Source organism: Balaenoptera physalus (genome assembly GCF_965194825.1).
Source record: "Balaenoptera physalus genome assembly, chromosome: 12".
Taxonomy (NCBI): domain Eukaryota; kingdom Metazoa; phylum Chordata; class Mammalia; order Artiodactyla; family Balaenopteridae; genus Balaenoptera; species Balaenoptera physalus.
This window is the reverse complement of record NC_138897.1, coordinates 25,200,245-25,215,190: the sequence shown is the minus strand read 5'-3', so window position 1 is coordinate 25,215,190 and position 14,946 is coordinate 25,200,245. Positions and strand designations below refer to the sequence as shown.

General features: G+C 38.9%; 1 protein-coding gene across 5 annotated transcripts in view; it reads right to left on the bottom strand.

Annotated features, from left to right (window-relative positions):
- The window catches only part of DYM (dymeclin), a 387,454-nt gene that overhangs the window by 207,072 nt on the left and 165,436 nt on the right, over nt 1–14,946 (bottom strand). For all 5 annotated transcript variants that reach the window (XM_082416575.1, XM_082416571.1, XM_082416573.1 and 2 more), the window contains exons 12-13: nt 6,614–6,727; nt 5,540–5,634 (exon numbers count right to left, since the gene is read on the bottom strand). In XM_082416575.1, the coding sequence (XP_082272701.1) occupies nt 5,540–5,634; nt 6,614–6,727 (209 nt within the window). The remainder of the gene's footprint in view (nt 1–5,539; nt 5,635–6,613; nt 6,728–14,946) is intronic.

Genomic DNA, 14,946 nt, shown 5'->3' with positions numbered 1-14,946 from the left:
AAAAAAAAACACAAATAAACCACCTTGACTCCTGTCCCCTGGGGGCAAAACCACCCATGTTTGAGAGCCACAGCTTTCAGGAGGTTGAATTTTAACCTGCTGGCAACAGGAAGGCATTTAATGATTTTAAGCATAGGAAGCAATACAAAACGGATCAGATTTGCTTCTCGAATGAATGGAGCAGTCCAGGGGTCGACTGTAGAGGGGCAGGGAGGGAGGCAAAAGGACTAGGCTGACTAAAGACATAGTTTTGGGTGAAGATGATGAACACGTGAACTCACGCAGCAGTAGTGGAGACAGAAACAGGGTATGAATGCAAGTTACAATGGTAGAGTTAGAACACCAGGGCCCAGTCAGATAGAGCATTTGAGGGGAAGGAAAAAAATGGCACAGAATTACTTGTAAGTTTCTGACTTGGCAATTTAGATGGCTGTAGTGAGAGTCATTACCTAGGATAGGGAATTTAACAGGAAGAGCACGTTTAAGAACGAGTTCCGGGGACTTCCCTGGTGGCGCAGTGGTTAAGAGTCCTCCTGCCAATGCAGGGGACATGGGTTGGAGCCCTGGTCCGGGAAGATCCCACATGCCGCGGAGCAACTAAGCCCGTGCACCACAACTACTGAGCCTGAGCTCTAGAGCCTGTGAGCCACAACTACTAAGCCCGCATGCCACAACTACTGAAGCCCATGCGCCGAGAGCCCGAGCTCCGCAACAAGAGAAGCCACCGCAATGAGAAGCCTGTGCACCGTAACGAAGAGTACCCCCACTCACTGCAACTAGAGAAAGCCCGCAGGCAGCAACGAAGACCCAGAGCAGCCATAAATAAATAAATAAATAAATGTATTTTAAAATAAATAAATAAAAACAAGTTCCGGGGACCTCCCTGTGGTCCAGTGGTAAAGAATCTGCCTTCCAATGCAGGGGACAGGGGTTCGATCCCTGGTCGGGGAACTAAGATCCTACATGCCATGGGGCAAAAAAGCTCGCATGCCCCAACTACTGAGCTCGCACGCATCAACTAGAGCCCACGTGCCGCAAACTACAGACCCCACGTGCCCTGGAGCCCACGTGCCACAACTACAGAGAGAAAACCCACATGCCGCAACTAGAGAGAAGCCCAAGCGCAGCAATGAAAGATCCCACATGCCTCAAGAAAGATCCTGCGTGCCACAACTGAGACCCTAATAAAAAGAAAATAAATAAATATTAAAAATAAATAAATAAAAATAAAAACGAGTTCTGTTTTAAACGTAATAAAAGTTTGAGGTAAGTGTGGGATATCCAGGTAGTGAGGTTAGCAGTTAGGTTTCAAGGGGTCAACACTTATATCGTTAACGTTATGTGCCAGGCCCTTTTCAAATATTAATTTGCTTAATCTTCATCCTATTCATTGAGACAGCAACTATTGCTGCCCCATTTTACAGATGGGGAAATCGCTGTACAGAGTAGTTAAGTAACTTCTCCAAAATTCCATAGCTAGTCAGTTTTGAAGCTGGGATCCCAAACTCAGGTCTGTGCTCTTGTAGAGTAGGTGAAGTTACAGGCATAGATATGAACTAGCAAGGAAAATGAGCAAAGATGAGAAAAACAATCTAGGATGAAATACTGGAGAAAAGTATAAGTACCTGTTAAGCCAAAGGTGAAGGAGGAGCCAGAGGAAGGAGCCAGTGAGGGGGGTGTGGGGGGGGGAGGGTAAAACAAGCAATAGGGAAAGTCTTAAGGGCAGGAAGTAAGTGATGATATATTTGTAACTCACAACAATCCCTTGCATATAATCTACTCCACATAAATGTTTTAACTGAATTAATAGCCCTATAATCCCAAATAATGATCATATCAAATATCCATGCTTACAGCATATTCAAAAATTTTCATAGGTGAGCAAAACCTATATCACGTATGTCTGTGATTTTTCTAGAATACCAAGAGTTTGTGGAAGACACAGTGTCATTTAATATGAAACAACAGCTTAGACACCATATGAAATCATTCCATACATTTATGTCCAACTAAGAAGACTTTTTAAAGCTTTATTCACATCCTACTTGCACAGCAATGAAACATGTTACTCTGTTTTGCATTTTGTTGAAGATCACATGAAATATTGGCTCCTCTAAGTTTTGCAAATGACAGCTACAAAATTGTGTAGTCTCTTCCTAAAAAAGGATTTAGAAAACCGTGTATATGAAAACTAATTACTTCTCATTTGAAGGAGTTACTAGAGCATCTGGTGAATCTTGAGTTGTGCTGCTATAATAAATCTTCTGTGTATCTAAACAGTTTTTGGTTATGCATTCCTTATTATACTTTACAATTTTATACCCTAAACACAAACATTTAGTAGAAAATGAGTTTCCTCACGATACAAAAACGCGGGTCCCCACTTCCAATTCAACACGAGTGTTTTCTAAGTGTTTATTAATCTTGATTTCCAGGCCCAAACTCAAAGTACTTTCTCAACTTTAATGCATGTACAAATCTTTCAGGGATCTTGTTAAAATGGAAGATTCTGATTCAGCGGATCTGAAACCAGGCCAACGCTCTGCATTTCTAACAAGCTCCCTCCTGCATGATGCGATGCTCTGGTCCACACTGGCTACTCCACTGTGGCGCTTGGACCAGAAGCACCAGCAGTACTGGGGAACTTTGCGAACTGCACGGCCCTCAGTGTGACAAACAACAGACCAATATCATCTGCTGAAGCTGGTAACTCCAGGCATTTACATTAAAGTATTTCTTTTCAAATCCATTTACAACTCATTCACTGACATCTTTTTTGTCGGTAGAAAAGGTGACACCTTCTTTTCTTTCTATTCTTTCCATTATCCTAAACTGTAGATCTAACAGCTTAGCCCCTCCACAAGGAGGCCCCAGCTGGTTCTTTCAGGCTTCTCTCCTATAATCCCTGTACTGGTCCACAACATGCCAACTGAATGGACTGGTTATTTTCTAAATATAAACCATGCTCTCTCACCACACCCCCTCTTGTTTTGTTTTGGTTTGTTTGGTTGATGCTTTCCCCTGTCAGGCCAGTCTCTAGAGCCGTCTCTCTCTACTCACCTTGCCTGATTTCTCAATGAGATGTGACCTCACCATTCTCTGAACCAACCACTTGCCCTCACCACAGGAATTTTTCTTTCATTCTAATATTTACTACATTCTGCTAGGTATGACATATGTTGGTCTTTGCCTTATCTCGGCTATTGAATTACAAGCTATGTAAGGGTAGGAATTTTTATAACTAATTTTGATATCCCCTGCACTGCATAACACAGTTCCTCACTAAATGCTAAATAAAGCTCCAATAGGGCTTCCCTGGTGGTGCAGTGGTTGAGAATCCACCTGCCAATGTAGGGGACACGGGTTCGAGGCCTGGTCTGGGAAGATCCCACATGCCGCAGAGCAACTGGGCCCGTGAGCCACAACTACTGAGCGCGTCTGGAGCCTGTGCTCCGCAACAAGAGAGGCCACGATAGTGAGAGGCCCGCACACCGCGATGAAGAGTGGCCCCTGCTCGCCGCAACGAGAGGAAGCCCACGCACAGAAACGAAGACCCAACACAGCCAAAAATAAATAAATAAATAAATGTATTAAAAAAAAAAAAGCTCCAATAAAATTGAAGTAAAGCATTATTCCTTAATGATGATAAACTTGATCTAAATAGTCTCAAATCACAAATCCAAATCACATTTCTTATTTCTCCAAATACTATTGGTTTTCTACTTCAGTCATCACAGAAAATTGGGCACAATGCTTTATTTGCATTTTTTCCAACTCTGACACCTAGAAAATTTTTATTTAATCTTACTTGAATCATTTTATCAGAACTTAAATTCTGAACCAGTTCATCTGGCATTTTCATATTGAACAGTCCAAATGTTTATATATCAGTTGAGGAAAATTTTGTTATGAAATCTTCCTAAAACCATTATAAAACTCCACATACACACAAAGAAAAATAGAACATGAAGCAGCACAGATATCATTACATCTGTCACGCTGAAATAAAGCATGGTGACAAAGGTCAATTTTTAGAAACTAAAGGCTCTTCAGAACACCTGGAGGAATCTGAGGTATGAGGAGACACCATGTTTACTTTCAATCATGAAGTCCGAGTTAGTCCAAAGTCAGTCAACTGGACAATCTCTCAAGTACAAACAAATAAACAAACAAATCCAAAATCATATATGATTAAAGTAAACAGTGAGTCAAAGGAAAATATCCTGTGCTAAATTCTGAGGATAAATAAACAGACTAAGAACGTAAGTTAATTCTAACTGATTGTTAAAAATGAGCCCAGGTCAATAAATGTCTCTAACCAAAGGATGGAAAGTGAGATCAGAGTTTAAAAGTGATATGGAGCTGTGATAACCACCAATGGCTGGAAGACAACAACTAATTATCAGAGCTGCATTGCCCCAAAAGCAAGAATTAAAAGAAACGATCTAATGTCACTGACTACATAAAGAATGTTCTACTTGAGAGCTGCTAGGGCAATACTGAGCGCTCACCTGAAGACCAGAAAGTAACCATAGTTGTTAAATCCTGCAAATGACAGTCATTCATTCATTTGTTAATTAGCTTTCCTAACCTTAAAGATTGTGTGTGCCTTTGGCAAAGAACAGGTAAGGGACGGCAGTTTCTGGTGATGTTCTGACAGGCAGAATAATGGCTCCCCCAAAATATCCACATCCTCACTTCCATGAACCTATGAATATGTTACCTTACATGGCAGACGGGACTCTGCTGTGGTTGTGATTCAGCTAAGGACCTTGAAATGCGTAGATCATCCTGGATTACTCAGGTAGGGCCAAGGCATTCACAAGGATCCTCACAGTAGAAGAGGAAGTCAGAGTGATAAGACGTGAGGAGAACTCAACAACCCACTGTTGCTGGCTTTGAAAGGAAAGGAAGGGGCCATGAGCCAAGGAATGCGGGCAGCTTCTAGCAGCTGGAAAAGGCAAGGAAAGAGACTCTCCTCTAGAGCCTCCAGAAGGGAATGCAGCCCTACTGACATCTTGATTCTAGCCTGGTAAGACCCCTGCTGAACTTCTAACCTACAGAATTGTATAATAAATTTGTGTTGCTTTAAGCCATTAATTTGTGGTAATTTGTTACAGCAGCATTGGGAAACTAATACAACGGTTAACTGCCATGGAAAGAATTCTCTAAAACAGATAACTGCTTTTGAAAAGGGTAGAGTGATGCTCTATAAAATGCTCAGCAAATAAGTGAATTAAGATTTAGTTTGCATTACTAAGACATAGACCTGCTCTGCTGTAAAAGGCTAACACACAAATCTTAAAACTAGATTTTATAAAAAGGTTGAAAGCAAATACAATTAACTTTGATAGAAAACCTTGGGTTAGAAAACAAAGCAGAACAAGGTATTTTCAGCCAGACAAGAAGGTGATAAAAAATAAGTAGGAAAATGTGATATTCCTTGCAGATAGCATTTTAAAAGGGACCACCACAGTATCCTTTTCAATAGGCCAGCTAAAAGGCAAAAATCAGCATTTCTTTTAAAGCTCATATTTACCTGATGATCCTCTGGGCAGCATACTGATGGAGAGAACGAAACTGTGCCGACATATTTGCTAAAGCTGCCAAACAATTTGTGTGAAGGTACTTGTCCTGTCAGAAAACAGCAAGTTTAAAACATACATCGAGTCTTTTCGACATTTTAAGCAAGGTTAACTAGAAGCAAATGTAAACTCAATTGTCACTGATTTTAGAAAGTGCAGATCCACAGTCTGTTTTCTCTAATTCCAAAATCCATAAAGCACTGAAAATCCAAAGTTTTTTCACCGCTAGTTTGGAACCAACATCTGGCTCAAAAGATAATGATGCTATTTATGGTCTTCATTAAGCCCACCCTGGAGAATACTGAACTATTTTGCTGCAGAAATATTAATGTTTAGTTACAGTGCGCGGCTCCAGAACCTCATGGTTACGTATAGTGTAGCACACAAACTATAATTATCTTCCTAAAATCAAAAAATTCTCCGTGCTAAAACATATGTGGCTCCAAGAGTTTCAGATAAAAGACTGTGGAAAGGCTAATCTATGTTAGCTTCCCAGAGGGGCATAACTGAAAATGGTGCAGTAAATTTGACCACTTCTCTAAGCTATGAATTCTGTACATTGCTTCTCTAGTGACTGGAACTGAAATTTGCTCCCAGGCATAGCAAATACAATCTAGTTGAAATTTTCCTTTTACTCTTTAAAGTATTCTCTTTTTCTCCATTTCTTTCCCATCTGAATTCATATTTTCTTGTGCTTGTATCTTCTTACAGTTTGCTGTTGCTACTTTTAAAAGGTAAATCAGTTTTATCAGTCCAGCAAAGACATACAACATCTTTTACCTAAATGTGCTCCACTGCTTATTTTCTATTACATGTAAAATATCTCTGATCATACCACCTATGAAATATTAAGAAGCAGACACTTTAAACATTACCTTAGGATCATAATACAGTAACTATATGTTGGTCTATATTTTTCCACCATATTCCATGAGAACGTTAGCACTCTAAATATTGAGATTGCTTTAAACTATAGTCTTCATCGTACTGTATGTATAAAGGTAGAAAAATAGCTACGGAATACTTACTCGTGTCCTTGTCATGTTGTACTGAATAGTTCTTATTACAACCAGTATCAGGAGACTCCCCAGTGAAATTTCAGTTAAAACCCGTTCTGAATACCAAGTAATATTTTTTAACATCTGTAATAGGGAAGAAAAGTTTAAGTAAATATGATTGCTTTAGGGAAAAAGGGATTATCCATGTCTACAATTTCTGACAAGCTGTGGCTTTGCTCTGAAGGTGAGTTAAACAGTATATAAAAGTAAACTGTGAGAATTTCAGTTCAAGATAGTGAAACTGTGCTGATGTATTTTTCTTCTTCTTCCTTCTTAAATATAAAAGAAAAAAAAAACAGACGATGCTATCATTAGTAGACAAAAAGGAGCTATATTTTAAAAGGTATGGCACATAGAACATGTCTGACAGAAAAACCATCAGAGGTCAGTAGTTTGAAAGCAAAAATAAGAAAACCGAGGAGTCTCTTGAAAAAATGGAGCTATCGTAACAACCACAGAAAATCTCTACCCTTGGGTCAAGGAGGGGCCAAGAATGCAAATAAGCCAAGATCTTCAAGAAGAGATGCGCCCATGCTCTGCTCCAGCTCTGGTGTTCACCTCCAGGCCTTGGTAAGCAAAAACTGTCTAGCTTCAGTTGGCGAGTTCCACAGACTTGTAACATGGGCATCAGAGACAGAAAAACTGGGCAGCACAGCAGCCAAGGCTGGGTTGCCACAAAGAAGGAGGCAAAATGCACAAAAACCAACAGGCTCATCTGGCACCAGAACTCCTCGTTCTCTTCCATCGAGGTCACCCTACTTCTTTTCTCCTTGACGCATGAAGCCAATGAGCCACATTCTTTCCATCCATGCCTGAAAAAGGACAAGACTTCTGGCTGATTCCCGCCCTCTCCACTGAGAAGATAAGCCCCCCTGTAGAGCACAGGAGACCTCCATCATTCACACCTTCCAAAGGGGGTCTCACCACCTTTTAAAATAAGTGAATCTAGACTTTCATTTATAACTATGAATGGACAAGAAGCCACCAAAAAGTAGAGAAATCCAACACTGAAAAAGATATGGTGAATCTAATCAAGCCTCTGTTCTAATTGCCAGCATATATGAAATACAGAGGACAGAAGAACATGATAAATAACACAATGATATAATCAGCCAAAGCCAAATGTATGAAATTCTACTAAACAAATAAGTCAGTTTCTACAAAAAATAAATGGTGTAATAAGGTGGGAGAGGAAGAGACTGTTACAGATAATAGTCAAGAACTAAATGCTTTGGAAACTCATTCAAACCAACCAACTCAAGGAAGACATTTTAAAGATAATTGAGAGAAAACTAAATATTAGTAGGTATTTAAAAAATATTGTTGGGCTTCCCTGGTGGCGCAGTGGTTAAGAATCTGCCTGCCAATGCAGGGGACACAGGTTCAATCCCTGGTCTGGGAAGATCCCACATGCCGCGGAGGAACTAAGCCTGTGCGCCACAACTACTGAGCCTGCACTCTAGAGCCCGTGAGCCACAATTACTGAGCCTGTGCTCTAGAGCCCGCGAGCCACAAATGCTGAGCCCACGTGCCATAACTACTGAAGCCCGCGCACCTAGAGCCCGTGCTCTGCAACACAAGAAGCCACCGCAATGAGAAGGCCGCGGGCACCGCAACGAAGAGTAGCCCCTGCTCGTCGAAACTAGGGAAAGCCTGCACAGCAACAAAGACATAATGCAGCCAAAAATAAATAAATAAAATAAATTTATTTAAAAAAATAAATAAAATAAAATAAAATATCGTTGGTTTTGTTGGATGTGATAATGGTATTATGTTTATTTTTTTATGCCTATATTTATCAAAGTGACATGCTTAAATATCCACAAATGAAATTTTATATATATATATATGATTTACAAGATTAAAAAAATAGATTTTAGCCAAAATATAAAAGGCAGAGGGGGTGGGGTGGGTAGATGAAATGAGAACAGAAGAATGTTGATGAATCCATGGGGATTCATTATACTATTTTTTCCAATTATGTTTACATTTAATGTGTTCATAATTAAAAGTTTATTAAATAAACAAATAATAAGAAAATGAATAAATGTGAAACTAAACAAGCAGAACAAACAGACCCCCAATTAAACAAAGATAATTTAAGAGGCTAGGGAAAAGTTTTTGAAATTCTAATTAGTATCTTTGGTGAGAGTTGACAGAATACTGTATCCATAAAATAAGAACAGGCTACTATGAAAAATGAGAATCACAGAATGAAGAAAGGCTACTGAAGATTAAAAATATGATGACTGAGACTTAAAAGAGAGAGAGGAGGGCTTCTCTGGTGGCGCAGTGGTTAAGAATCCGCCTGCCAATGCAGGGGACACGGGTTCGAGCCCTGGTCCAGGAAGATCCCACATGCTGTGGAGCAACTAAGCCCGGGCGCCACAACTACTGAGCCTGCGCTCTAGAGCCCGTGACCCACAACTACTGACCCCGTGTGCCGCAATTACTGAAGCCCATGTGCCTAGAGCCCATGCTCCACAACAAGAGAAGCCACTGAAATGAGAAGCCCATGTACCGCAACGAAGAGTAACTCCCACTCGCCACAACTAGAGAAAGCCCGTGTGCAGCAACGAAGACCCAACGCAGACAAATAAATAAAATAAAATTTTTTAAAAAAAGAAAAGAGAGAGAAATTAGCAGAATGGGCGCTATGGAAAATAGAACTTGGGATGTGAAACACAAAACTGAGACGTTCCCTCAGACAACAGCAGTATAAGGCAAAAAGACAAAATATAAGAGAAAAGTGGAGATTCAGTATATACCTAATAAGAGTTCCAGAAGGAATAGACTAAAATCGACCCTTGAACAACATGGGTTTGAACTGCATGGGTCCATTTATATGTGGATATTTTTTTCAGTAAGTATACAGTCAGCCCTCCGTATCCGCAGGTTGCATCCGCAGATACCGAGGGCCAACTATGGGACTTGACAATCTGTGGGTTTGGGTATCCACGGCGGGTCCTGGAACCAACCTCCCGCCGATACCAAGGGAGAACTGTAGAAGCAAAAGAGAAAAATTAGTAATAGGGCTTCCCTGGTGGCACAGTGGTTAAGAATCCGCCTGCCAATGCAGGGGACACTGGTTCGAGCCCTGGTCCGGGAAGATCCCACATGCCACAGAGCACCTAGGCCTGTGAGCCACAACTACTGAGGCTGCGCTCTAGAGCCCATGAGCCACAACTACTGAAGGCCACGCACCGAGAGCCCATGCTCCGCAACAAGAGAAGCCACCGCAGTGAGAAGCCTGCACACTGCAACAAAGAGGAGCCCACACTCACCGCCAACTAGAGAAAGCCTGCATGCAGCAACGAAGACCCAACACAGCCAAAAATAATAAATAAATAAAATAAATAAATTTATTAAAAAAAATTTTTTTTAAAAAGAAAAATTAGTAACAGAAAATTTCTTTGAGGGAAAGAGAAACTTGCAACACTTTAAGCAAAAATATTGAAAAAAAATCAAAATTTAGTCTGATAAGATTTCTGAATCAACAGTATATGAGAAAATCCATTGGCTTCTAGACAGAAGAAACATGCCAAAATCTATTGGCTTCTAGAGAGAAGAAACATGTTATCACCAAAAGAAAGAAAGGTAGACTAACATAAGATTTCTCATCTTGAACACTATATATCTGAAGAACAACAGAACAATGTCTACAAATTTTTGAGGAATAGATTATCATTCTAGAATTCTATATCTAGAGAAGCTACCACACAAGGATACAGAAAAGTGAAGACTTTTAAGTATGCAAAGACTCAGCATGAACCCCCCATGTACTATGTCTGGGGAAAAAACAAACCACCACACATGTAAGTGCTTAGCTGCCCCTCCTCACCACCGTAATGACAACAACAAAACAATAACAGCCAGATAAAGTCAAGGAAGGAAAATATGGACTACTAAACAACAACAACCCCCCCCCCCCAAAACCCACAATTATAATTCATGAAATGAGGAAAATATAATTAAATCTAAATAATATGGTTGACCTTAATTCTTTGCTAAGATAAAATAAATATTTCTCTGCTAAGTCTGCCTCCCTGCAAATTCCAAACAATATTAAAAATGAGAAAGGGGGCATGGAAGCAGATAAGCATTAAAAAGTAAAGAAATACTGTCTTCAACTTCATGTAAGTGCCCATAAGTGCCTCCACAACAGGTTTTTACGCAGTTCAACTCTTTGACAAGAGACCCATGTCACCTAGAATCCGCCATTACAAATAATACAACCCTGACCTGTGCCGGAGGCTCCACTCGGAGGATGGCATGTACAAATGCCCAATACATGGTAGTTGAGTACTGTTTGCGAAGTAGAAAATGTAACACTTTAAGCATTTCCATTTATTCATGACTAATAACGACCTTAATCAACTAGAAGAGACAGCCTATGTGTAAAACAAATGATAGTAGCTGAAAATACTCAGAACAATGAGATTTGCCAGTTGAATCTTTATAAAGGAATGATGCAATGCTCAGTCCCTCTGATTTGCTCTCTAAGGCTGCAGTTCTCAAAATGTGGTCCTGGGACCTCTAGGGGTCCCTGAGACATTTCTGGAGCATTCTCAAGGTCAAAACTATTTTCACAATAATACCAAGACATTACTTTCCACTCTCATTCTCTCGTGAGTGTATAGTTCAGCTTTCCAGAGGCTACATAACATGTCTAATAGCACAACAAATTTAATACAGAAGGAGACATGAGAATCTAAGGCAAAAATGTTAAACAATGCCACTTTCTTGCTAAACTTTTGTTTGTGGAAAATAGTTACTTTCATAAAAATATGTTACTGATGCTAACATGTAATGGGGTTTATTATCATAATAATTATTTCTAAATGAACTAATCAAATATTTTAAAAATATGTCAGTTTTAATTTCCAATACAGTAAATGTAGAGAACAATAATACACATAAAGTCATTATTTGGTGTCCTAAACTATTTTTAAGTGTAAAGACCAACAAGGTTAAGGCCACTGCTCTAAGTCTCCAAGGGAATACTAACCCAGGACACTCATTAGGCAACTTTACTAGTGAGAGGAGTCTCTGTCTTTCAAAAGGTCACACTTGAGCATACACACACTTGAGCATAGTTTGGTTTCTCCTCTCTCTTGGCTCCTGTGTTTAGAAATAAATTATCATAAGCCACCTTATTTGAAACCAAGGTCATTGGTTCTTAACGTTTACTTGTGTGTGTCTACTATGTAACTGGATGGAAGAAGTGTTTTGAATAAAAGTAGTCTTATTCATTTAACATTCAACAAATATTTAATGAGTATCCACATAGTAAACTTATGATGCTACTATGAAAATCAGAAATCCAATCTGGCATTTACATAAAGGTTTGTCTTTTCTTCCTGTGAAAAATAAGTCATTATCTGGAAATTCTGGTAGTGTTTAAGAAAAATTAAAAACAACTAGCTATAGAGCTCACACAGCTTCCCAGGAGACATTAATGCATACTAGGCAGCATACAGAAAATTTTATTGGTAACCTGGCTGTAGTTCTTGACCTATTTATTTGGTTCTTATAAAAACAATTCCTCATCTCTTGCATTCAACATCCATACAGTTTAATAGCTGTAGACTGTTATCATCTTGATTACACATTATATACATTTAACATTTTACACCAAAATAACTCAAACACGTAGAAGGGAACTCCTCAAGGATTTGAAAATATCTTCCTTTTCAAAAAGTATATGAGAATTGTTTGTGGTTCTAGGTCTTCTTTTCAGCTTCTTCCCCCCATAGGATTTGTTTTTATTGAATATATCTCTTCCATATGTTACAAAGGCTAGAATATTATACAGTAACATATTATATAATATCAACTCTTTAAAAAATTAAATATATATAGAAAAGCACAAAGAATAATGAACTTCCATACTCCCACAAATGACATTAACATTTTAACATTAACATTTAACGTTAATGTTAATGTTTTATTTTTTAAGATGAAAATCTCATTTTACTCCCCCAAAGAGGGACAACCACTATCTTGAGTTCAGTATATATCTTTCCCGTCCATTTCAAATACTTTGTATGTATACACACAAACACACACACACAACCAAAAACCAGCATTCCTTTGTATATTTTCTACTTTACATAAACAGTATTATACTGTATCAGGTTGAATAGTGTCCTCCAAATTCATGTCACCCAAAACCTGTGAATGTGACCTTATTTGGAAATAGGGTCTTTGTAGACACAATCAAGTTAAGATGACATTACACTGGATTAGGGTGGGCCCTAAATCCTATATGACTGGTGTTCTTATAAGAGAAGGAGGAGAGACAGACAGGTACATGAGAAAAGGCCATGTGAGACCAATGCAGAGGCTGGTTGCAGCTGTAAGCCAAAGAACACCAAGGAATGACGACCAGAGGCGAGAAAGAGGCAAGGAATCACTCCCCTACATCCTTCAGAGAGAGTATGGTCCTGCCGACACCTTGCTTTTGGACTTCTAGTCTCCACAACGGTAACAAGCAATTTCTGTTGTTTTAAGCCACCCAGTGTGTTATGGCAGCACTAGTAAACTGATACACTTAAGTATTTGTTTGCATCCTAATTTTTTCCCTCAATACGTCTTTGCAACTCCTCTATATTGATATATATATATATAAGAAGAATTATGTTTACCACATACGCCAAGGTCTAACAGTACTAGTTGTTTTTTTAATGAACTGCTTCTATACTAGTTAGTAAATAGGTGCTGCCCTAAGCCACTCCTCCAGGACCTCCTCATGGTTTGGCAATTAAGGTACAGCAGAGGACAAAGGACTATATGGACAACAGCCATTTTTACTGGATGATTTTGATGCCATGACAGTTAAATAGCTGAAAATCACCTCTAATTCATTCCATCCAAGCACGGTACAGTCTTGTGTCAACAGGTCACATTTTTTTATCCACTCTTCTATTACGGAAATTTAGGTTATTTCCAGGTTTTTCCCTATTAAAATCAGTGTTACAATATAGATCCTTACCCTCATTATCCAAAATCTCACTACATTAAACTCAGAAACCAGGGAGTCCTTACTCTCCATACTTGTAGTATCTGGCCATTAATTACCTAAAGTCAGGAATTACACAGATTTTGAAAACAAAAATATCTGTAAAATCCCTGTTATACGTTACCCAGTGTGTGGTACTTAGTGACTTCACAAGCACTTCGGCAAGAGTTTGTTAGGAAGCAGAATTACTAAGCCATTGAGCACCTCCTTTTAAAAAGATATGTATGGAGGCTAAACAATACACTACTAAATAACCAAGAGATCACTGAAGAGATCAAAGAGGAAATCAAAAAATACCTAGAAACAAATGACAATGAAAACACAATGACCCAAAACCTATGGGATGCAACAAAAGCAGTTCTAAGAGGGAAGTTTATAGCAATACAATCCTACCTCAAGAAACAAGAAACATCTCAAGTAAACAACCTAAACTTACACCTAAAGCAATTAGAGAAAGAAGAACAAAAAACCCTCAAAGTTAGCAGAAGGAAAAAAATCATAAAGATCAGATCACAAATAAATGAAAAAGAAATGAAGGAAACAATAGCGAAGATCAATAAAACTAAAAGCTGATTCATCGAGAAGATAAACAAAATTGATAAAACATTGCCAGGCTCAACAAGAAAAAAAGGGAAAAGACAAACCAACAGAATTAGAAATGAAAAAGGAGAAGTAACAACTGACACTGCAGAAATACAAAGGATCATGAAGGACTACTAGAAGCAACTATATGCCAATAAAATGGAAAACCTGGAAGAAATGGACAAATTCTTAGAAAAACACAACCTTCCAAGACTGAACCAGGAAGAAACAGAAAAAATAAATAGACCAATCACAAGCACTGAAATTGAAATTGTGATTAAAAATCTTCCAACAAACAAAAGCCCAGGACCAGATGGCTACACAAGCGAATTCTATCAAACATTTAGAGAAGAGCTAACACCTATCCTTCTCAAACTCTTCCAAAATATAGCAGAGGGAGAAACACTCCCAAACTCATTCTACGAGGCCACCATCACCCTGATAACAGACTAAGATGTCACAAAAAAAGAAAACTACAGGCCAATGTCACTGATCAATATAGATGCAAAAATCCTCAACAAAATACTAGCAAACAGAATCCAATAGCACATTAAAAGGATCATACACCATGATCAAGTGGGGTTTATCCCAGGAATGCAAGGATTCTTCAATATACGCAAATCAATCAATGTGATACACCATGTTAACAAATTGAAGGATAAAAACCATATGATCATCTCAATAGACGTAGAAAAATCTT